This window comes from Myodes glareolus, chromosome 1, assembly GCF_982192425.1.
Source record: "Myodes glareolus chromosome 1, mMyoGla1.1, whole genome shotgun sequence".
Taxonomy (NCBI): domain Eukaryota; kingdom Metazoa; phylum Chordata; class Mammalia; order Rodentia; family Cricetidae; genus Myodes; species Myodes glareolus.
This window is the reverse complement of record NC_142026.1, coordinates 32,885,083-32,907,491: the sequence shown is the minus strand read 5'-3', so window position 1 is coordinate 32,907,491 and position 22,409 is coordinate 32,885,083. Positions and strand designations below refer to the sequence as shown.

Sequence of the window (22,409 nt, the reverse complement as noted above, 5' to 3'; positions counted from 1 at the left end):
ACGCACGCACACACAGACACACAGACACACACACACACACACACACACACACACACGATTAATTTTAATAAATATATTTAAAGAATAGAATAGTGTAAGTGCCAGCTCCTTCCTTCCACTGTGTCTTGACTTGCTCTGTTTACAGGAGCCCAGCATGGGAGAATAAAGCTTTGGGACCAAGCGGCTTGTGAGGAAGTGTCTCTATGTGGTTTTTTTGGTCCCACAGCGCCACCTCCTGGCCTTCATCGAGACAGTTTTTAGAGTGGCAGATTATCGCAGACAAGGAAGTGTTAATTCCCACAACTTTCTAGATGGCTAAAGGGAATCTCTGGGTCAACTTCTAAGTGACTGACTCCCTGGCTACGAATCCTCAACATAGTGTAAAATTAAAAAAAAAAAAACCCACTGACTTCAAATATTGGGGATGTTTATAGCAAACTGGAAATCTCAGGGGGCTGGACACGACTGAGGGCTCCAGAGATCTGTGTCACACAGAAGCCAACCAACCACACTGGAACAGTTCTTCAACATTAAAGGATGTCTGGAACATCCCCAGGCCGAGTCCTGCCCTTACCGCCACCCTGCAGCCGCCCGCAGAGAGACCGGATGACTTTGGCACTCCCGAAGTGCTTGAACCTTGCTCTCAGGTGCTGGTAGTACCACTCCAGGGAGCCAATCTTCACTACTCTGCGGGGAGATGAGCGCAGGTCTGAGGCAGTGTCTTCCTCAGCCAGCCCCACCAAAGGGACACAGCAGGCTTAGAAGCCATTAGGGATGTTCTTCCTCTGGGGCTCACCTGGCCAAGTGGCAGGGGTCGCAGAGCCAGCCCTGCTCTTCTGGGTGGGCGTGACTGCAGTGTTTGCAGACAAAGAGGCCGCACTCTAGACACTGCCTTCTGCTGTTCACGAGGAGCCGGTAGGGCTGCAGGCAGCGGGCACAATGGGTCTCATTCAGATGGGCTGTGTCAGACAGCAGCTCCCTCTTCGAGCTCTCCTTTTGTATCTTGCCCTTCAGTCCCCTGGGAAGAATGTAGGACCAAGAAAAACATCAGATGGCTCCTGTCTACGTGAGGTGGGTGAGTGCAGGCAGTGTGAATATGTGCCCCGCGCCTGCGGCACTTCCATGTGCAGAAGCGTGGCCCAAACTGATGGAAGGCACTCTCGGGCATCTTGGCCATCTGCAGAATACCAGTTTGCCCTCTTCCTGGAGGGGACAAACAGGTCAGGTTTAATCATATCCAATTTTGGTAGGCTAGAGTCGAAACTTATGATGGTCACAGAATGGCACTGCCCTTTAGCGTTGCTGTGGCATTTACGATTGTGCCCTGTGCCTTCTCTTGTGGGTCAGAGAATCCTGAGGTAAGGCCTGGTGACATTTCCTCAGCAGGTGGTTTGGGATGTCTTCCAGCACATACCAAGTCAAGGCCCAGGATTGCTCTTACAGAACCTGACCTAGGTGTTTGGCTTGGAGTGTCTCCAGACAGGAATCACCCTGACACCGGGAAGTCCCAGGAGAAACCTGTTCTTCGAGACCATCTGGTTTAAAATAACACCGCTTCCTGGCGAGTCTGCCAAGTGGAACCAGCTGCAACTGCCTGGGAAATGCACCCCAGATCCTAATGAATGCACCCATTTTGTCCTGAGTGTCACAGAATACCTGCCAAGCACAACATTTTTAGTTTTAGATAGGATAACGGTAATTTGTTCTGAGTGAGAAAAATTAGCAAGGCTCTGGGACCACTGTCTCCTGAGGACTCTCAAGTCTTCCATTTCTGTGGGGACACCCCAGCATGGGAGGGTTGAGGGGTGCTGGGAGGGTACACCTGGCTTGAAGTGGCACTGATTTACTTTCATGGCCAAAAGAAAAAGAAGGGTGTGTATAGGAAAGAGAGAGAGAGAGAGAGAGAGAGAGAGAGAGAGAGAGAGAGAGAGAGAGAATGATTTTAAATATTGTATTGTTTTATACATTTTTATTTAGACTACGAAGCATTGGGCCTTCTCACACATGTGTCATTATACTTTGTTCTCAACTATCTCCCTCCCCACCCCACCCCCAAGCTGGTTCCTTTTCCTCTCCCAGTTAGTTTCTACTTAAACTTGCCTTTTACATAGAATCCATTACCTTCTCTATTTCCCACCTCCTTCCTCCAGTTGGGCTGGTATAGTGGTGCGCACCTTTAATTCCAGCACTTGGGAGGTAGAGGCAGGCAGATCTTTGTGAGTTTGAGGCCAGCCTGGTCTACATAGGGTTCCAGGACAGCCAGGGCTACAGAGAGAGACTTTGTCTCAAAAAACAAAAACAAAACAAAAACTACAAACAAATAAATAAAATATGGATTTCTTCCTCCCCTTGAATGGTCCTCTGTCTGGTTTTGTGACCTATAAACACACGGATGTAAACATGAATAGATGCATAAAATATTAACACTTGTCTTTTTGAGTCTGACTTACTTCATTTCACATAAAGATTTATGGTTTCATCCCTTTTCCTGCAAATGACATGATTACAGTTTTCTGCATGGCCATGTAAAATTTCTCTGTATACATACACCACATTTTCTTTACTGATTCATCTGTTGATGGTCGTCTAGACCGGTTCCATTTTCTGGGTATTCCAAATACTGCAGCAATAAACACAGATGTGTAAGTGCTTCTGTGGTGTGCTGACTTAGAACACTTTGGACATATGCCCAGGCCTGGCATAGCTGAGTTCTATTTCTAAGAACCTCCATATTGTCTTCCACAGTGGCTGGAGCTAGTCTATATTTATGGCAGCAGAGAATAAGGCTGCTCTTTTTCCACGTCCCTGCCAGCGCTTGTTGTCGGTGGTTTTCTCAATGGTGGCCGTTCTGACTGGGGTGAGATAGGATTGCAAAACAGTTTTTCATTTGCATCCCTCTGATGCCCAAGGATGGTGATCACCTTTTCCAAGTATCGACTGTATTCATAGTTCTTCCGAGAGCTCTCTATTGAGTTTCTTAGCCCACTTACTGATTGCTGATTTTTTTCGTATTTAATTTTTATAGTTCTCGTGATATTTTTTATAGCCATTCTGTTCTATTTTTAGCTGTGCTGTTAGTCTCATACTGTACTTACTCTATAAGCCCAACTGTGTCTTGGATACGGACTCACGAGAAGAGACACAGTGTTGAAAGGCTTGGCACCACCCACCACTTCAGACACTATAACCCACCATTTCGAAACAGGAGTGACTAGCTACTCGTACTGGATAGTTTTAGGTCAACTTGACACATACTTGAGTTATCTGAAAGGAAAGAATCTTAATTGAGAAAATGCCTTCCTAAGATCTGGCTGTAGGGCATTTTCTTAATTAATGATTGATTGATGGGGAAAGGCCCAGGCCACTGTGGGTGATGCTACCCCTGGGCTGGTGGTCCTGGATTTTATAAGAAAGCAGGCTAAGAAAGCCATGGGGAGCAGGCCAGTAAGCAGCATCCCTCCAAGATCCCTGCATCAGCTCCTACCTTCAGGTTCCTGACCTGCTTGAGTTCCAGTCCTGACTTCCTTCGAGGATGGACAGGGTCATGGAAGTGTAAACCAAATGACCTCTTTCCTCACCAAGTTTCTTTGGTCATGGTATTTCATCACCACAATAGTAACCCTAACTAAGACAAGTTGGTACTAGGAGTGCATTGATGTGACAGACCTGACCATGTTTGGGGGAGGATTGTGGAAGGGCGTTGGAACGCTGGGTTAAAAAAGCCATTGAATCTTGAGAGCTCGGTGGGCTGCTTTGTAGGAGCTTGGTAGATGAGGATGTTGAGGGGAACGCAAAGGATGGAGGTTTCAGATGGACGTTTAAACACCCTGGGGGCGGGCCCTAGTTATTGTCAATTAAGACCTCATCGTTCTGGTTTGCTGGGGCTCAAGAATCAGCTGTGATGGACACAATGCCTGAACTGCTAGAATGGACCTTTGTTTTGCTGGAGTGCTTGACGTCAGTCAGCTGGAACTGGCGCGTTAGCAGTGGTTCTAAGAAGAAACCAGCATCCGTGAGGTGAAGTCTTCTGGTGAGAAGTGAGGTGTACGTTTCCTGAGAGGCGGCACACAGAAGCTGTCTGTAGAGGCAGCCAAGGTTTTACCTTGTCCCGGCAGATGAACTTGGTAGTGTAAGAGCTGCCCAGGTGGTTCTAGTGTTGAAGGCATGAAGGGGTCACGGAGAGCAGCTGAGGTTTGGCACTGTGAGAGGCCAGGAGAAGCCATTGGGGAAGGTACAGCCTCAGTGGCAGTTGAAGGCCCAGGATTGAAGGGCTTATGCAGGGGTGGGGAGCCATGAGGAGAGCCCAGGGGAGGCTATTGGGGAAAGTGCAACCCAGCTGCAGCACAGTTTTGGGGATGCCAGTACCATGGGACGAACACCAAGGGTGCCCGCAGCAGTGGAGCCAGAGCCTGGAAGACAAACTGTGTGTGCTGCAGAGGGCAGAGCTGGAGAAGGGGCTCAGCCCCACAGAGGAGCCCAGGAGATCACGAGTGAATCCTAAATAACTGGACATTGAGTTACTTTTTGGAGTTGGTTTTACTTTGTTCAGATTGTGACTGTGTCCTGGTTCTTCCTTTTGGAAGTAAGGACGTATTTTCGGTTTTACAGGCATCCCTGGTTGAGAGAGACTTTTAAAAGATTGGATCTTGAAAGAGATTGGCTATTTCAAAGAGACTGAGTTTTATTTTCTAGTGTTTAAATTTCTTAAGAGCATGGAAACTTTTACAATTTGGATTGTTTATATTGTAATGTTGATATTAGTGTGTGTTCTTGGGGAAGTACAAGGAAGAAAAGGATATGGCTTTTAACGCCGTTGTGTTTGTCAAGTTGTGCTTGAGTTAATTGTGCTGGCTAGTTGTATGTCAGATTAACACAAGCGAGAGTTGTCTGAAAGGAGGGACCCTCAAGACTTGTTGACACTGAAAACCAAGAAAAAGAGGGCAAGCAGTGACCAGAAACTTGGAGCAATGCCGGTATTGCTCTATAGCATAGTTCAGATAAAGCCATTCCCATAGGCACCTGGCTGGGAACAGTCACAGGGCTCCAGGAGCCAGCGGGAAGGCCTAGACTCCTTCACTTCCACTCTTGCCTGTCTGCACCATCCAGGGAAGCTATGGGTCACCCCTCCTCCAGACCCCTCTGTCCCCCCCTAATGGGAAATAGAATCCTGGGGCCAGCTCAGCAAGAAGGAGGTGCAGACATTTGAAGCTATGACAGCCAGAGTGTGAAGACAGCCTGGGGAGGGAGCTGGAATTGTATTTTAGGTACTGAACTTGGGGGAAAGCATGATCCCCCGTTTCAGGTTCTAGCTGGAGAATGGGAGGAGAGGACCAAGGAGGCACCATGTTGGGGGTTAGGAGGCATTTGTCAGCGGCTGGGCACCTCACCTAAACTGGATCCACGATCGTCTGGAGAGATGTGTCTGGGGACAGACGTTTTCTCCAAAATGAACAGTGAGCAGCTACTTCAAGAAAGACCGATTGCTGACCGATTTCTTTGAAAAGGAAAGTTTCAAACACAAAGAAGAACTTAAGAAAACCCTTGTCCTCTCTTGCAAGAGCGACAGTTTCCAGCTTTCACCATTTCTAAGAACAGTAGAGCAGTGTGACTCAGTTTCCTTCTGTTGAATGGATGTGACACCATGCAAAGGTCTGAACAACTCAGGGAAGCCATGGTTTTCAAAGGTTGAGTTTCAAAAATTACACACAGGTAGAAGGTTCTCTCCAAGGGAAAGACGGACTGGACAATCAGAACAAAAAGCTCATCACTAAGGTTTGAGAACCCACATCACAATCAACCCTCAAGAAACTGCAAGAAGTGGTCAAACTTAATGTGCAGAATTATCCAAAAACCATCCCCCCCCCTCAAAAAACAAGTCAGCTCCTCCAACCAGATGTAGTGGCACATACCCAGTTCTCTGACGCTAGAGACCAGTTCTCTGTGGCTGGAGACCATGTTAGGTTACATAGAAAGACCTTACTTACACACACGTGTGTGTGTGCCACCCCAATACACAGAGAGAAGCAGAGAGAGGCAGAGCAGAGATAGATAGATACACACACACACACACACACACACACACACAGAGACAGACAGAGACAGAGACACGCATGTAGGCAGAGACACAGGAAGAAATAGAGACACACAGAGAGAATAAAAATAAACTCCTCTTCCATTTTATAGATACTGATATACACAAGGCTGGATTTCCTTTTGTGTTTCCCCAAACACCCTACCATAGCACCCAGAATGCGGAGGCAAGATGAAGTTGTCTTACTTGCTATTAAACTCAGCATTGAATCAATTTTCAAATACATAGGACCAACACCATTCTCGCTTATGGTTTTGTTTTGGAAAAAGACTTTTTTTTTAAAGAATAAATAGGTTAAAATGCAAGTGGTTTATTGTTATTAACCATTATTCTTTCTTGAGACAAGTTTTCATCACGCAGTTCAGTATGTAGACCGAGTTGGCCCTAAACTCACAGAGATCCACCTGTCCCTGCCACTGCAGTTCTGGGATTACAGGTGTGTGCCACTATGCCTTGCTATTATTTTTACATTAACAAACATTTTACAAAAACCAGTTTTGTGCTCTAGTATGTTAAGTGTTATGATATGAGACTCACAAAAAATAAAAACTTTTGGGGCTCTCAATAGTGTAAGAATGTAAAAGGATCCCCAGGTCAGAGATTTTGAGGGACTGCTACTTTTCAAGTTGCTTGCTCTCTCCTAGAAAGCCAAGTGACAAGATGGAGGAGAAGGAGAAGATGACGGCATAGCACAGAGAGCAAGCCCGCTGCTGTACAGCAGAGGCCGGTGAGTGGAGACAGACGGAGCTGGAGTGGCATGTGGACCCTGGGTGTCTCTGCAGCATGGGCAGTTAGAGTTGGGGGCTGGTGGACAGGGAGGGGAGGGGAGAGCAGGGCAAGAGAGGGGAGGGGAGGGAGAGTCTGCTCTCAGGGAAGCTCAGTGTCCCTGGGAGGGGGGGATAGGGGAATGGGGTAAAAAAAACTTCTCAGGCAGAGGAATAGGGTGGAGTGAGGAGGAGAGGTGGAGCCGTGGATGATGTTAGGTGGAACCCAGGCAAGCAGAGGCAACGGTGTGACGAGTAAAAGGGAGAACCAGAGCGGGTTCTACTGCACCATACCTGAGGCTATGCCTTGCTGGGGCCATGGCTACAGGCCCAGCAGTGAAGGGGAGGGATGACATTTGTACTTGTGTCTGTGCATCAGGGTGATGGGCTCTGGTGTCTGGCATCCCCCTGGTCCTTAGGGCACCCTCATCGGGCTGATTTGAGGCCCTAGGCAGCCAGGGTATTGGCTAAAGATGTAGAGCTGGTGTCTCATGGCCTGTGTTACTGTGAAGGTCACCTGGCCAAAACCTCCTTTGAACCCCCATTGTTGGTTTGACCCAAACTAGGGAAGGAGACTCATGAGGAAAAGCAAGAGCCTGGAATTCAGAAACCACCAGAATTCAGTTTTCTGGTTCAAGAGTTGAGGATACGGGACTGAGATTAGACAAGAAACAGGAGACCGGCCTTCCCTTTGCACACTGTGAAGGTGACCACAAGGTCACAGGGACACACACAAAACCCTCCCAATCAGAAAAGAGAGCTGGGTCTGTACATTAGAAGGGTCATAGGTGACTCCCAGCCGAGTGGAACCTAGTCTCAAGAGCAAAACTCAGACTCCTTAGCACTCCTCAGAGCAGTGTGAGGACAGAAGCCTTACCCCAACCTCCAGGAAAGAAGAACTAATCCAAAGCAGGACAAAATGATGGCAACGTGTCGCTCACAGAAAGTGTGACCGGCCGAAACTACTGCCGGATGCAGAGGATATGAAAGAGTAAGTGGTGGAAGCGGAGACCTGAAGGTAGGAGGCAGGACCCAGGGTCAGGCAGGAAAGGGCGTGGTGGCCTTCCCGACGGCTCTGGGAAAGGGCTGGTCCAGGCGGTAAGGAAAACTCTGGGGAGAATGCGGGTGGTGATGTGTGAGTGGAGAGGACAGGGGCCAAGCAGCAGAGACTTTCATCAGCCCTCGCGCACCAACGCTAACCTCCAGTCCCTGCACAGGCAGCTCATCTCATTTCCGGTTTCGGCCACTGTTCTCCGCAGCCCTAATCTGCTTGTCTGTCAGGATGATGGACCGGCTAAGGGTGACTGCTGTTGTCTTATTTTTCTCCTGATTTTTAACTTTAGTTTTATTTTGTACGCATGAATGTTTTACCTCTGTGTATATCTGTGCACCGTATGTCTGTCTGGTGCCCACGGAGACCAGAAGAGGGCACTGGATCCCCAGGAACTGGAGATGATTGGGAGTCACCATGTGGGTGCTGGGAATCAAACCTCTAGTAGAGCTCCTAACTGCTCAGCCGTCCCTGCAGCCGGTTCTGCTGAGTTTTAGATGAGCCTTTGTCTCACACTGACAGGTCTTTCGTGGATTATCTCAGGAATTCCTGTGTATTTGCAGAGATCAAAACCCACACTACCACCTATTTGCCTTTGGGAAGGTTAGCTGGTCTAATATTTGATCTGTGGGCTGCGTCCCTTGGACAGGATGTGCCATTAAAGCATACTTCAGTCACTCCCTTCCCAAAGACGTGAGTCACGAAGGCTGGCAAGGCATTGACTGGCTGCTCTTCCCGGCTTTTAGGACCATCCAGCCATTTCTACCATAGCCTCGGCTGAGCATCGGACCCTTACACACACGGAGGCAGAGATGTTGAGAAGACTTTAAATATTCAGGGCACGAGGCAAGACCAGGGCGCAGGCTCTCGAGCCCCACTGAGCTGCCCTTCTTTGTACATAGTACCAGGCCCGTACTGAGGTCCAGGATGGGGGTGTCCCAGGAGGGAGGGGCTTACAAGTGGAGGCTTAACTGGGTGTTCCCTCCAAGGTTTGCTTTGGCAATGCCGTGTTTGTATAGCATAAAAAGAATAACATGTGATTATCTTTTCTGTATGTAAAGCTTTTTAAAGCCCCAGGTGACACCTGTGGCTGTGGAATGTATGGGAGATAAGAGACACTTCTCTGGAATTTTCTCTCAACTCAGGACAAAGGAACCTTGATCCAAAGGTCAGAGAGACGTTAGCCAGGAAACTTCAGATTGTGGAAGACCACGGAATTAAGCAGTCAGCTTCTTCAATGACAAGCTTCAAAGGAAAGAGAGAGTAGTGTGTGTGTGTGTGTGTGTGTGTGTGTGTATGTGTGGTGTGTATGTGGTGTGTGTGTGTGTGTGTGTGTGTGTGTAATGTGTGTCGCCAATAGACTAAACATGACTGAAAAGACAGAGAACTGAGCTGGACGTGGTGCCATACTCCAATAAACCCAGCGCTGAGGAGGCTGAGACAGGAGGATCCTGAGTTTGAGGCCAACTTGAGCTACTAAGTGTCACTGTGTGACTCTGCTGGCTGTAGAGCCTACTAGTAACCATGCCAGACACTGGTGACATACAGCAAGCTTTTGTGGCAAGGACACAAGAGGCTAACAAGCAAGCCACTCAGCTGCTGTCCTAGGAGGTTGTGGGACCTCACAGTGGGCAGGGGTGAGGCCCATGGGCCGCAATGAGAAGGCAGCGTCACCATTAAGTCCCAGCTATGGATGGAGATAGAGACAGAGACCCTCATCAGAGCAACGGACTGAGCTCCCAAGGTCCAGTTGAAGAGCAGAAGGAGGGAGAAGATGAGCAAGGAAGTCAGGACCACGAGGGGTTGGTCCACCCACTGAGGCAGTGTGCCTTTTCTAATGGGAGCTCACCAAATCCAGCTGGACTGGGACTGAATGAGCATACCATCAAACAGAACTCTCTGAATGTGGCTAACAATGGGGGCTGACTGAGAAGCCATTGATAAAGGCACTGGGACTTGTTTCTACTGCATGTACTGGCTTTTTGGGACCCTAGTCTATTTGGATGCAAAGCTTCCTAGGCCTGGATGTAGGGGGGGAGGGCCTTGGACTTCCCACAGGACAGGGTTCCCTGCCCTCTCTTAAGGAGGGAGAGGGAGGGAGGAGGGTGAGTGGGGGAGCAGGAAGGGAATGGGAGGAGGGGAGGAAGTGTAAATTTTTGAATGGAAAAAAAAGGAAAAAAAACTATATTATTTACAATACTGTCTGGCCAATAGCTTAAGCGTATTTCTAGGTAGCTCTTATATCCTAAACTAACCAACCCATTTCTATCTATTAATCTATGTATCACCACGAGGTTGTGGCCTACCAGCAAAGTTTCAGTGGGCTCCAGCCAAGGTTTCTGTCCCTGGCAGCAGCTACATGGCTTCTTCCTGATTCCCTCTACTCTCTCCTCCTCTATCTGCTTGGAACTCCTGCCTTGCACTGTGCTGCTAAGCCACTGGCCGAAACAGCTTTATTTATTAACCAATAAAAGCAAAGCAGACAGATGGACTTCCCACACCAGACCTGACTAGAGTCCTGTTTTTAAGCCATGACACTGGGGTCAGTTGGTGTGGAGTTGGTGTGGCTTGACTTAGGGCTAGCATTGAAGTCAGTAAACTGATGTTGCACTGGGAATGTATTCTAATGGGCTTGTGGACACATGAACGAGAAAGGAAAGGAACAAGCATGACCTCGGGAGCCTGACTTTAGCAACTGAGATGGGGATGAGATCTTGGGGGACACGAATCATGAGTCGGTCAGATGTTCAATCTAAGAGCTTAACATGGGTTCATTGAGTCAAGAGTTTAGAAGGGTCTTGGTTTTCTGTCTAGGCCTACTGTGACACCTACTGACGACTGGACATAGGTGTTATGTTACTTAAGTTCCAAATAAAATAAAACAGGGGCTGGAAAATGGCTTTGTGATTAAGAGTGCTTGCAGAGGACCCAGGTACGGTTCCCAGCACCCGCATGGCAGCTTACAACTGTCTACAACTCCAGCTCCAGGGGATCTGATGCCCTCTTCTGGCCTCCATGGGTACTGCACACAGGTGGTGCACATATACGTATGCATATGAAACACTTATATGCATACAAGTTTAAGAACTATATAATAACATCAAACCAAAAAGGTAGTCCCATCAAGTCCTCATAGCCATGGAAGTGGGTGAATGTCTGCCATAATTGGAAATAGTCTACACAACATTCCGTCCACTGCAGGTTGGGCAGTGCCATTTGACCTTGGGCATGGCTAGGTATGTATGTCAGTGGTAGAGTAAGGCCCTGGGTCCAGCCCTCAGCACTACAAACCAAAAAACCAAAACAACACCCCCTTCTACCCTTCCCCCCACCAAAAGCAATAAACCAAACCCCTTAAGGCTGGATAAGTTCATAGGGGATTGAATGAACATAGAAGAAAGACAAGGGTTGAGCTCAGGGCCCTGGGCCCTGGGCCCTCCAAAGGTATATATATATAACAAATCTAGACCAGCAAAGGAGCCAGAGAAGGGAGAGGCTAGCTATCAGCACACATACTCCCCCGAGAGAAGGCTCTGTGAGGACCAAGCCTGCTATTATGACATATATTTAAAAATAAAATTACATTTCCATAACTTGCTTTTTCTGCTCAGCAGTGCCTTGTGAGCTGTCCATGTCAAGTGTCAGCTTATTTTTCCATTTATTTTTAATGGATTCCAAGAAATCCATCATGAAGCTCATCGTTAAATTTGCCATCTTGGGGGGCTGGGACGATGGCAGTCATAACACATGCTCATTACTTGGGGGACACTTGAAGAGTGACCAGTGAAACCGAGGCCTTACATTCTTTCGTTTAACTTCAGTGAATTCAAATAGCCACATGCAGGTGGTGGCTTCTGTCACCCGCCTTTGAGAAGTCAATATGATGACGTCATCAGGTGGTACTTTTCTTTCTCCATCAGTGGAAGGCATCAGGCTGAGGTTTGCAAACACACTCGGGTATGTAGAAATTTAAACAGTACAGGATGAATTTGTTCTTTGAGCCGTTGACAGATTCCTTACAAAACCAATAGACACCAGCCAGTCAGGAAGACACGATGGGCATTTTATCCCATGAACAAGCAGGGAAGAGCGCAGCTCATGGGTCCCTCTACCCTGAAGAGTAACCCTGCTACATCTAAGCACCTACCAATAGTGAGTATCACGGGACACCATGGCAACAGGCGTGCTGTGCCTGTGAATCACAAGAAGGGATTCCAGGCCACAGCTGGTGCATGTCAGTCACTACTGGAGAGAGCCCTGGGACATAAGAAATGGGACTCTTCTTTTAGTCAGCTCACTCTGCTGGACCAATTTTACCACCAAGAACCTGTTTTTTTTTTTTTTCTTATTTTATACCTGTTTCAATCTTGCCTTTTCAAAGAGTCACCCCTGCCCGAGTGGGCAGAGAGCCTAAGCCTCCTGCTGTGACCTCACTGTGCTCCTTCCCACCTGCCTCAGGACCTCCATATGGCCTGTACCCTGCTACCTCCTGGGCTCAGGCTGAACTTGCAAGCAGGCAAGTCACAGGGAAGAGCAGGGCTGCCCTTTAACCATAGATTTCCCGGAATAGGGAACTTGGGACTGGGCAGCAACCTCAAGAAGAATCACGAGAAATCTGTCAACCCTCTGCCGCATGACTGTGCCCTACGTCTGTTGCCAGCTATAGTTAACTGTGGGTGCACAGTGAAAGTCAGTGTGCCCCTTGGGCCTCGGTGATTTTGCCAGTGATTTTCCATCACTGCCCCCTTTGCAGATGTCACCCCGGTCCTCTGTGACGAGTATTGTGCACAACCTTTCCCCACCTGATAGACATTGGGAACTTTTAGCAAACCCATTCCCTAGTCCCATGGCTGCTGCCCTGGGACAGCTACGTCTACCCCTGCTGGCTCATTCTGTGCAAACAGCAGGGACCCTGACTGTGGCTATCCCACCAGGAAGGTCCTTGTAAGATGCTTCCCAGCCAAAGAGTACTTAGAAGTAATCTGGGGTGTGTTTTCCTCACGGGGAGAAATGAGCAAAGGGGCATGGAATAAGGAAAGCCAGATGTTACAAGGGAGCATGCAAAAACACCTGGAATTTCACTAAGCTTGGGATGGGGGACTTGGACCTCCTCCAAGTCCCTGGGAAGGTGGTGCCTGTCTGGCATCCCTATACTTTGCTCCCTGCAAAATGACGTCTCCTTCCCTTGCACGTCAATGTGAATGAAGGTATCAGTTGCTGTTTATTTAAAACAAAGGCTGGCCACAGCCAGGTCTGCTCTGGAGACGGGGCGGAGTACCAGTTCAACTCTTGGGTGGAAAGAGAGCTAGTGGTAACCTTGGACGTTAGTTGCTTGGAAAGTGGATCCAGGCTGCTGCGGGCATCAAGCTGGTGGCAGAGACAGGCTTTGGCCCAAGTCAACCAGGGGTGGCGGTGATGGGACTGGCTCAAGATGGGGCTGATTCATGATGAAGACCCAGGGGTCACAGGTAGAGCAAGGCAGGAAGAAGAGTGGAGGTGACTCAGCGAGATGGCTCTGACTAGACCCTTTCCATAATACTAGAACCTCTGTGTGCTGGCCTTGAACTGGGCGTGTCTTTCGGCGATTTGTCCTGGACCCCACTCTGTATTGGGACCTAGAGACTCTCCCGTGCCTGATAGCCATTTCTCTGGGCTTTCTCTGAGTTCCCTCCCCAGGAACCCTCTACAACACTCTTTCCTCCTGACTTTAAATACTGGGCTCAGATGAGCCATGTTCCCCAACCCCAAGACCCCCACATGCCAATCCATAGAGCCTGTGTGGTCTGCTCTTAGCCCGTGCTTGCCCTTAGTTGCCTTCCTTTGCTTCTGTTCAGTCTTCACTCAGGGTCTCCTCCCAACTCCTCAATAAGCTGACCCCAAAAGACAGAGGGAAGAGAAGAGTTGCCAGGCAGACTAAAAACCTTCCCTGTGGGCAGAGGCAGAGGGAAGTATAAGCAATGAGATAAACTTTGGCTCAGGTGGTGGGGAGAATGAGGTACACAGGCTGGGGTTACCCAGAAGGAGGGGTGCCCCTCACATCACTGAACAGGATGGAAGCCAGCCTCTGCCCAAATCCCAGTGTCCAAGTGACTCAAAACCATACTACATTCCTCACACAGCACCGTTAGCTGCTTTTCTCTCTTGAAGGTGGGACCTCAGGACCACGTGGCTCATGAGACAGCGCCCAGAAGCAGAGTCAAATTCGAAGGAGTTCTTCAGAGAACAGGAAGCCTCCTTTTCATAATGAGAAACTCAAAGTTTGCAATGGGAGCCATTTCCCAGGGCGTGACTTCCCATCCATTCTGCCTACTTAGTATCTCTGGCCTTGCACCACCGGAGCACCTGAGGTGACGGCCACTTGGTGCATCAAAGGACCTTAACTCCATAGCTCAGCTAGACACTTACTCAAGTCTTTCTTCTTCTCTCCTTCTGAGGTCGAAGTCCCGCTGAACCACAGCCCAGACATGCTTGGCCTCCTCGTCTGTGAGCTTAGAGAGGTCCAGCTTTTTCCCCATCTCTGCGCCTCATCCACGTCACACCTGAAAAGTCACGGGATAACAACCAGTCAATGCCAGGAGGCCCCAGAGACAGCAAATAAGTCACAAAGTATGGGGCATATCATAAAAACACCCATGGATCCCCAACAATATCTGTGTACTGGGACAAATGGTTTTTTTAATTGGATACATACCTGACTGGGGACTAGGGCCATTTAATAAATTTTGTACAGCTAAATACATGGAAATAAGTAGATGTGTAAGGGAATTAGTTCTTGCCCCTGGGGCATAGATAGCATCATTCACTGTTCCCACTGTGAGGTGAGTGCCTGTTGTCTCCCATTACATATGCTCAGAAAAGAAGAGAGCATGTCTAAGTCTAGTCTAGCTTTGAATCCCTGGGGCCATTGCCCGTGATTCAGGGTTGGCAATGCTGGTCTCAGAAGGCAGGGAAGCTTTGGAGACTCTTTCCCCATGTAGACATGATGGCTAATCTCCACTGTCCAAGTGACTGGGTTTAAAATGATCTAGAAGACACACCTCCGGGTATAGCTACGTGAGGTTTAGCTGAGGAGGAAAGATCCACACTGAGTGTAGGCAGCTCAGCATCCCATGGGCTGGGGTCCCTCACTGAAGGGAAAGGAGAGATGAGAAAGGAGCTGAGCATTGGTATTCATCTCCTTCCACATCACGACTTTGGACTCAGTGTGACCTGCCTCATGCTTCTGCTACAGTACCAGTCACCTGAGGACTGTGAGCCCCAAAGCAAATTTCCCTTTCTTAAGTTGCTTTTATGGTAATGAGGTAACAGACACCAACACCACAGTTCCTCATCATCTGAAAGATTTACAGTCTTCTAGGGGGTGAGGCCTGCTTGCTTAGGGTTGCCACATGGCCCAGAAACCCCACCTAGCAATGTCTTACTAAGCTGACGCCAAATGTGCTTGCTCTAGGAACACTCATGCAAGATCCATAGTGAGACTAAAGGAAGAAAAACACCCGAAAGGGCAAGACAACCGGCTAGAGCCTGCAACTTTGCTCACTGGGAGAGGTCAGCTGACAGACTGTCAAGTGGGAGTTTGTGCCCAGTGTATGTTAGGGTCACTTGACCATGGCAACAGCTAGGACTTGCAGGGATTCTGAATGGCTCAGTTGCAGTCAGAGCAGCAAGTCCCTGAGTGTACTGGTGTATTGTGTTCTAGATGACCCAAGGGAGTGGAGGTCAAACCAGATTTTTGATCAATCAATTAAAATGTAATTAATTTTATTTAAGACATAGTCTTGCTGTGTAACCCAGACTAGAATGAAACTCTCAATCCTCCTGCCTCAATCTCCTGAGTTTTGATATTATGTATCTGTACCTTCACATGGACTCAGACTTCAGATTTTGAAGCTCTCCAAACCTGATATCCTTGTTAATAATGTCCATGTCAATGGACACAAATGGAAAAATTCAGACGTCAGAAGGACAGGTGGCAGAACCTAGTGACTTTACTCTAAGTGTGATCTACACCGGCAGCCTGCTTTAGAACTTGGTTAGGATGAAGATGCCCAAGCTCGGCCAAGCCCTGCAGGCTAGGAGGCTGCATTTTGACAAACTTCTCGGGCAGTTCGTGTGCGTGTTAGAGAGGACTAGTGCAGCTCCTCCGGCAGTTCGTGTGCGTGTGCACGTGTGTGTGCGCATGCGTGTGTGTGTGTGTGTGTGTGTGTGTGTGTGTGTGCGCATGCGTGTGTGCGCGTGCGCATGCGTGTGCATGTTAGAGAGAACTTGTACAGCGAGTCCTCAGACTCCTGTGGGTGGCAATACCACGGGGGAGAGTCGTGTGTTTAGTGGTCACCAACAGACCCAGCCTGCATGTTCTGTTGGGTGCGCAGTGGGTGTGAGACAGGCCAGTGACGGTGATGTAGCTAAGCAGAGAAAGACAGGCTCTCATATTGGCTTTTTGTAGAGGTGTCACATGGCTCTCACAGGTCATATCAACATGACATTATATCTGGGTATAAAACTAGGGGCAGCATTGACAACTCCCTCACGCATCTTCACTGAGTACATGGCACCAACAGAGGTCTTCTCTGACCACACTGTGGGCTTCACTCCTTTGCTGGTCACTCCCTACCTCCACTCTTCAGAAGTTTCTTCATACTTCTTAGTGGCCAGTGAGGTCATGTTACTGTTAAGCCCCCTGGGGACAGGAACTCTTTTTGTCCCTGGTACATATGTCCTTTCTATGTTCTTCATTGCTTGCAGCAGGCAATAAGGGACACCCATGGGTGACCCCTAGTCTAAGTGGCTCCAGGAACCATATGGTTCTCTAGAGGACTGTGTTTAGATGCCAGAAAGACCTGTTTTGTGCCACTGGGAGTTGACTGGTACTGGGAGGCTCTGGTAAGTCTCCCTTGAGGATCTGACTTATTTTCTAGGAAATAATAGGAAAGGGAACCAGTCAGGTGCTCTCATGAGGGACCTGTCAACCACCTGGAGGTCTCTATCTTGCTTTCAAATTCTGAGATACACCCCTCCCCCTTTCAGAGCCACCAAACAATCAGAAGCAGTCAGTATGACCGTTTGAGAAGAACAGGTTGTGTGTCAGAGAAGTACTTTAATTTGGCTGTTAATTATGGTCCATATCCTCAGCAGTCAGTTAACTGAGGCAGGAGGATCTCAGGTTGGAGGTTAGCATGAACAACATGGTGAGTGAGATATGTATGTCTCACACACACACAAATTCAAAACTAGCAACAAAAACGACTGTGATGATTAATCGTCATTGTCAACCCGACTAGATTTGGAATCTCCTAGAAGCCACAACTTGCCCGTGGCCACAACTTGCCCGTGGTGTAATGGTTAACGCTCTGAACTCTGAATCCAGCGATCTGAGTTCATATCTCGGTGGAGCCTTGAGGAAGAGACCAGGGAGACCCGGTCAGTCATCCTCTTCAACTCAGACCATGAAACCTAATATAAGCAGGCTACCCACGCATGCATGCTTCAGCATTGCTGGGGCATGTTTAGGAGACACACTTCTAGTCATGCCTGTAAAGAGGTTTAATGGAGGAGGGGAGACCCACCCTGTGGGCAGTGCATGTGCTGGGGTCCTGGATTGAATCGAAAGGAGCCACTGAGTTCAGTGCTGGCATTCCTCTCTGCAGCCTGGCTGTGGGTGCAATGTGACCAGCTGCCTCACACTCCTGTGGCCACAGCTAGAGCTGCGCTTACTGCTATGCCTTCCCACATGCCCACCAACTGGGAGTGAAACTAACCCCTCCTTGAGTGACTTTTGTCCAGTATTGTTTTCCACAGCAAGGAGGAAAAGCAAAGTGACTTTCCAGAGTCCCCTGCTGCCAGCTAGAACAGTCGCCCCCCACACCGTCCTGTGTCTTCAAATGGGTGAAAGATAACTCCTCAGTATTTTTCCATTCACCCCTCAATATCCTCACGCTCCAGCACAGTGGCCATTAGGAGGAATGTATTTGGGGGGTGCCTTGGTTGGTGTGGCCAAGAAAGTGCCACGAGGAGCCAATGCACCTTCCAGGCACCCCCTCAGAACACGTGGTGTCTGTCTTCTAGGGAACAGAACAAGAAGTTCTTATTAAATGGGTGACTGGGGCCCATTCATTCTGGATTCTCACCATTTGAAAGCCCGTGTCTTATGGGGCCAGTGTTCACTCAAGTTCTATTCTTGGAGCCAATGAGCAGCATGACCCTCAGCTGAGGGCTCTCACCCCCTCCCCTCCTGAAGTAGAAATCAAAGGCCATGGACACTTAACTCCTGAGTGTGAAGGAAAAGCCAGAGGAGAGGCCACCTCTTTCTCATCCTCATAGTTTGAATTCTTTTTTAAAAAATTCTTTTTAAATTATTATTATTATTATTGATTAGCATACAAGGTAATGGGTTTTATCGAGGAATCCTCATACAGTTTTGCCATTATATTCTCAGAGGGTGCTGGGTGTCAACGAGTGCATGTACAGCAATGTCAACACACGCCAGTACCATGCTGATGACATGAGCCCCCCAGCCCTGGCTTAGGCTCTTTCTCCTCCTATGATGCTTGTTTTTCACAGCGAGAGCCACTTGGTTTCTTAGCCAAAAGCCAGTGATGTCTGAAGTCAGGAGTGGGAAAAGGCCTGGGGAGCTGAGCCTGGGAGGAGTCTGAACCCTTGTTATTTAGGATGCTGCTCAGATGAGGCAGGACAAGGGTCCAGGCTGGTGCCAGGACAGCACAGCTGGCCATCAGCCGTGAAGGTGAAGACAGATTCTTGCTAGAGAGGGGCAGGAACTCTGTGCTCCTCACCGGGTCGGAAAATCTGTCTTGACAAAACACATCTTGGAGGATCCATAAAGGATCCTCAAGTTCACTTTGCTCTGCTTAGGAGATCCAGGAAGGGTAGAATTCAGTGTTTGGAAAGCACACACACCCATCCCTAAGCTAAGAACAATGTGTTGGCACCTGATGGGTTGGAAGCATTATGAAGTTTTCCTCTCATGCCCCCACCCCCTTTGTTTTTTTGGATCGAGTCCCATGTCCTTGAGTGCAGGAGGCTCTAAGGAGGTGTTTTCTGAGTTTGTCTGATGGGAACTTCGGAGGGTGGTATTGCCACAGGACAAGACCTGTTGAGTGCATCGTTGGCCAATCAAAGGCTCGGGACCAGTGTCACCGGAACTGGATGCATCGTTACCTCCCACAATAAAGCTTTCCTATTTAGTGAATCGACAAATAGAAAAAAGCACAAAGCTTGATTAAAATAACTATTTCTAAAAAAAAATAATCTCAAATCAAATGAAGAATTTGTTTGATGCCAGTATTGTAAAATGCACAAACTAAGTCAGTGACAGTTTGAGGACATGCTGATAACTTCACTGCCCAGCCCAGCCCTGGCCTGGGACATGCTCACTTAAACTAGGTGCAAGGGCAGCCCCTCTTGGTTAGGCATGGTCTGCAGTCTCCAGCAAGTCAGTGATCCTCTACCATCCCTGCTTTCCTTGCTCCTTGTTAACTAGCCTGCTCTTATAAAATCTGGACTTGCACCAGTGCAGGGCAGGGAACGTGCCAGACCCATGGAGGGGCCAGGGCTGTCCTGTGTCTGGCTAGGCAGGGGGGGATGGGCATGTGTTTGGGCAGGGCGATGCCTCTGGGCTCTGACTGTTCCTTGTCTGTGCTGATAACCCAGTCACGAGCTTCCTGAGCCCCAAAGCACTCTCAAGTTCTCTCTGCTCCACCGCTCGGCTTTAATCCTATTTCCAATCACCCAGACGTCCGCTGTCCCCAGATACTTAATGATTATAATGGGGAACAGGGAGGCATCAGAAAGAGTGGCCAGCAGGAAGGAGAGATAAAAGCGGAGAGCAACCACTCAGACCCAGCCGCTGAGTTTCAAGGGGATGATGTTGTCTTTAGCTATTAAAGTTTTAAATGAACGCTTCGGTCACTTGAAGGGAAACTTGTAGACAAAGACCTGGCTTATCTGCTTCTAGGGCCACCTGCCCAGAAGCTGGCACATTAGTGACTGCGAGCAAACAAACTGGGGAAACACTCAGCAGATCCCGCTGACAGGCAGGTTCTGCAGATGAAAGTGTAAGCAGAGGTGCCAGTTACGACCCCTTTGGGGCTATCTCCAGAGCTTCTGGGTGTGGTTATGTGTGTGGATAGGGCTCACACCAACAGGAGTACCCCTGGCCTCCAGTCTCCAGAAGTAGAATGTGCACACTGCCACCCAGAAGCACTCCCGTCCCACAGCAGTGCCAGGTGTCCCCGTGAAACTCTGGAAAGGCTACAAGACATCCTCCAAGCCAGGACGCCTGCCATCAAGTCTAGCTTGGGCTCCCTGCTCTCAGTGTTTCTTGGGAGCCTCCCTTACCCACAGCTGTTGGTTCTGACCTACATGCAAAGCCTTCGGCCCAGGCTGTGGCTGAGAGCTGAGCCAAGTACAGCTGCAGAGTTGGTAGCTGGGCTTCCAACCCTCTTCTCAAGATTGCAGGTTCCCTGTCTCGACCATGAAAGGCTGTGCTCCATGGCCTCTCTGTTCATCTCTAACCCAGCATGATGCCGGGATCTTAGAATTAAGAGGCACCATATGGTATGGTAGGGTATGGTGCACATGCATGTTGGGGGTCATCCTCTTTCAGAAATTGATAGTGAGTTCTAAAAGGAGCTTTAACCACTTGACCAGGCACATGGCCATTCTGCATCAACAGTGGGGGAAGGGAAAGGCATCATTAGCCTACAGGCTCTGGGGACCTCTTTGCTCCTCCCCAGCTTCCTCCTCCCTCAGTGCTGAGAAGTTTTTCAGAGCCATTCATGCTTCAATCAGAAAGATCCACCAGCTTCTCATGCATGTGCCTGAACCAGGTTCGCAGTCATGTGAAGCACCTGTCATGGTCCCCAATATGGAGATAGGACATGGATGCTGGGTGAGATGGAGGAGCACACAACCCCTTGCCTGGTGCTGCTTGAATTCTAAAAAGTAACACCTTGGAGACTTGGGCAGGGGTAGTTAGTGCTCATGGCCAGGAAAGCTGTGTGTTGCTAAGGGGGATGGGTCATTTGACACCCATCCCCAGAGGAAGCCAGCAGGCCCAGGAGTGCACCAACCTCACTGCCCAGCTACCCCTGATCTTTTCAGCTCATCCCCTTTCCTGAGGCTTTATGGCCTGGGCATCTAGTGAAGTCTTGAGTCCTCATTATCACGCAAAGCCCTCATAGAGAAACCTGAACAATCACACTGCCCGGAATCAGAACAGGTAAACTCGCCAGCCCATTTCAGATGAAAGCAGAGAGCTGCGTTTTTAGTTCAGGTCAGTAGGATATAGGTGTGTCCTCTGTGAAATCTCGGATCTGTGAGACTTGGAAACAGCGGTGGCGATGCCTGCCATGCCTACAACCCACCCACCTTTCTTCTCACAAGGAGGTGAACCAGGAAACCTATGGTCCAGAAAAAAAGGGAGAGGGGATTCCACTAAATCTGGTATCTGGTGCTGTCAGAGGTCTGGAGGAAGGCAGGTGCCTCTTTCATGCTCCGGTCTTTTTCTCTCCTTTTGCTTCTCCAAGACCAGCTGGGCAACAGGAAGAAGTCTCTCTCCAAACAGCCTCTAGCCCTGGGCTCCAGCCCAAGTTTCCTGGGCGCCAGCTTTTACCTCAATTTGAGGCTTTTGATTAAAACCAACTGATTAGCACCAAATGGGCTCCCCAAGGATTTAGCCCACTGTGATCGAGGCACTTGGTAGAAGCCTGGAGTTTGGGGTTTACTGAGTGAGTGAGCTCCTCATCAGCACGGACCTAAGCCAGAGGAAGGGTGGGGCTGAACCCTCGCTGAGCTGGGTTCCCTCTCCTGGGGGTCCTGCAAGTCCCAGGTTCTCCGCGCACTCACCAGCTTCTCTCCTGGGAACGCTCAGCCCTTGGCTCTGTCTCTTGAGTCCTGGGCTCTGCTCTTTGCCCTTAGGTCCTGAGAGAGAAACTCCACGCACCGAGGGCCGCGTTGGGTCAGGGTGCACTGAGCTAGAGCTCAGGGAGCCGGGCAGCTGTGGCACAGGACCGGCCCAACTTGCCGCCTGCTCAGATCACATGGGCTACTCTCCGTCCCGCCCAGCTCCGGGATCACCGTGCAACCCGGATCACCCTGCAGCCTGGGTGCTCCCGCAGGCCAAGTGCAGAGCCGAAGCCAGGGGTCCTTCTGAGAAGCGCCTGTGGGTGCAGAGGACAGAGTCTCCTCGTCCCCCAAACTCTTGGGGGAGACAGCGCGGGCAGGCAGGAAGAGCTGTCACACACCTTAAATTCCTCTGCGCCCTGGTCCCTCAGAAGAGGGACCCCCACCGGCAGAGCAAGTCCTAGCAGAGGGCGGCTGCTCCTTGAATACCCATTCTAACTCTTCAAGGAGGCAGCTTCACAGAGAGGGAAACTGAGGCTCAGAAAAGCACCCTACCCAGAGTCACCGACTAGTCAGCGAGACTGTGAGCCCAGGGTTTTCAGCCAGAGTCGCTCATACCCCCAGGGCCTCAGATTGCGGACTG

At 49.4% G+C, this 22,409-nt stretch overlaps 1 protein-coding gene across 2 annotated transcripts in view; it reads right to left on the bottom strand.

Annotated features, from left to right (window-relative positions):
- Mlph (melanophilin) overlaps positions 1–21,950 on the bottom strand; it is a 43,259-nt gene extending 21,309 nt beyond the window's left edge. The window contains exons 1-4 of one of the 2 annotated variants that reach the window (XM_048441806.3): positions 21,770–21,950; positions 14,312–14,445; positions 797–1,018; positions 575–687 (exon numbers count right to left, since the gene is read on the bottom strand). In XM_048441806.3, the coding sequence (XP_048297763.3) occupies positions 575–687; positions 797–1,018; positions 14,312–14,421 (445 nt within the window). In that variant the 5' untranslated portion in view covers positions 14,422–14,445; positions 21,770–21,950. The remainder of the gene's footprint in view (positions 1–574; positions 688–796; positions 1,019–14,311; positions 14,446–21,769) is intronic. The other variant, XM_048441807.3, reaches the window with a different exon arrangement.
- Positions 21,951–22,409: the final 459 nt, after the last annotated feature.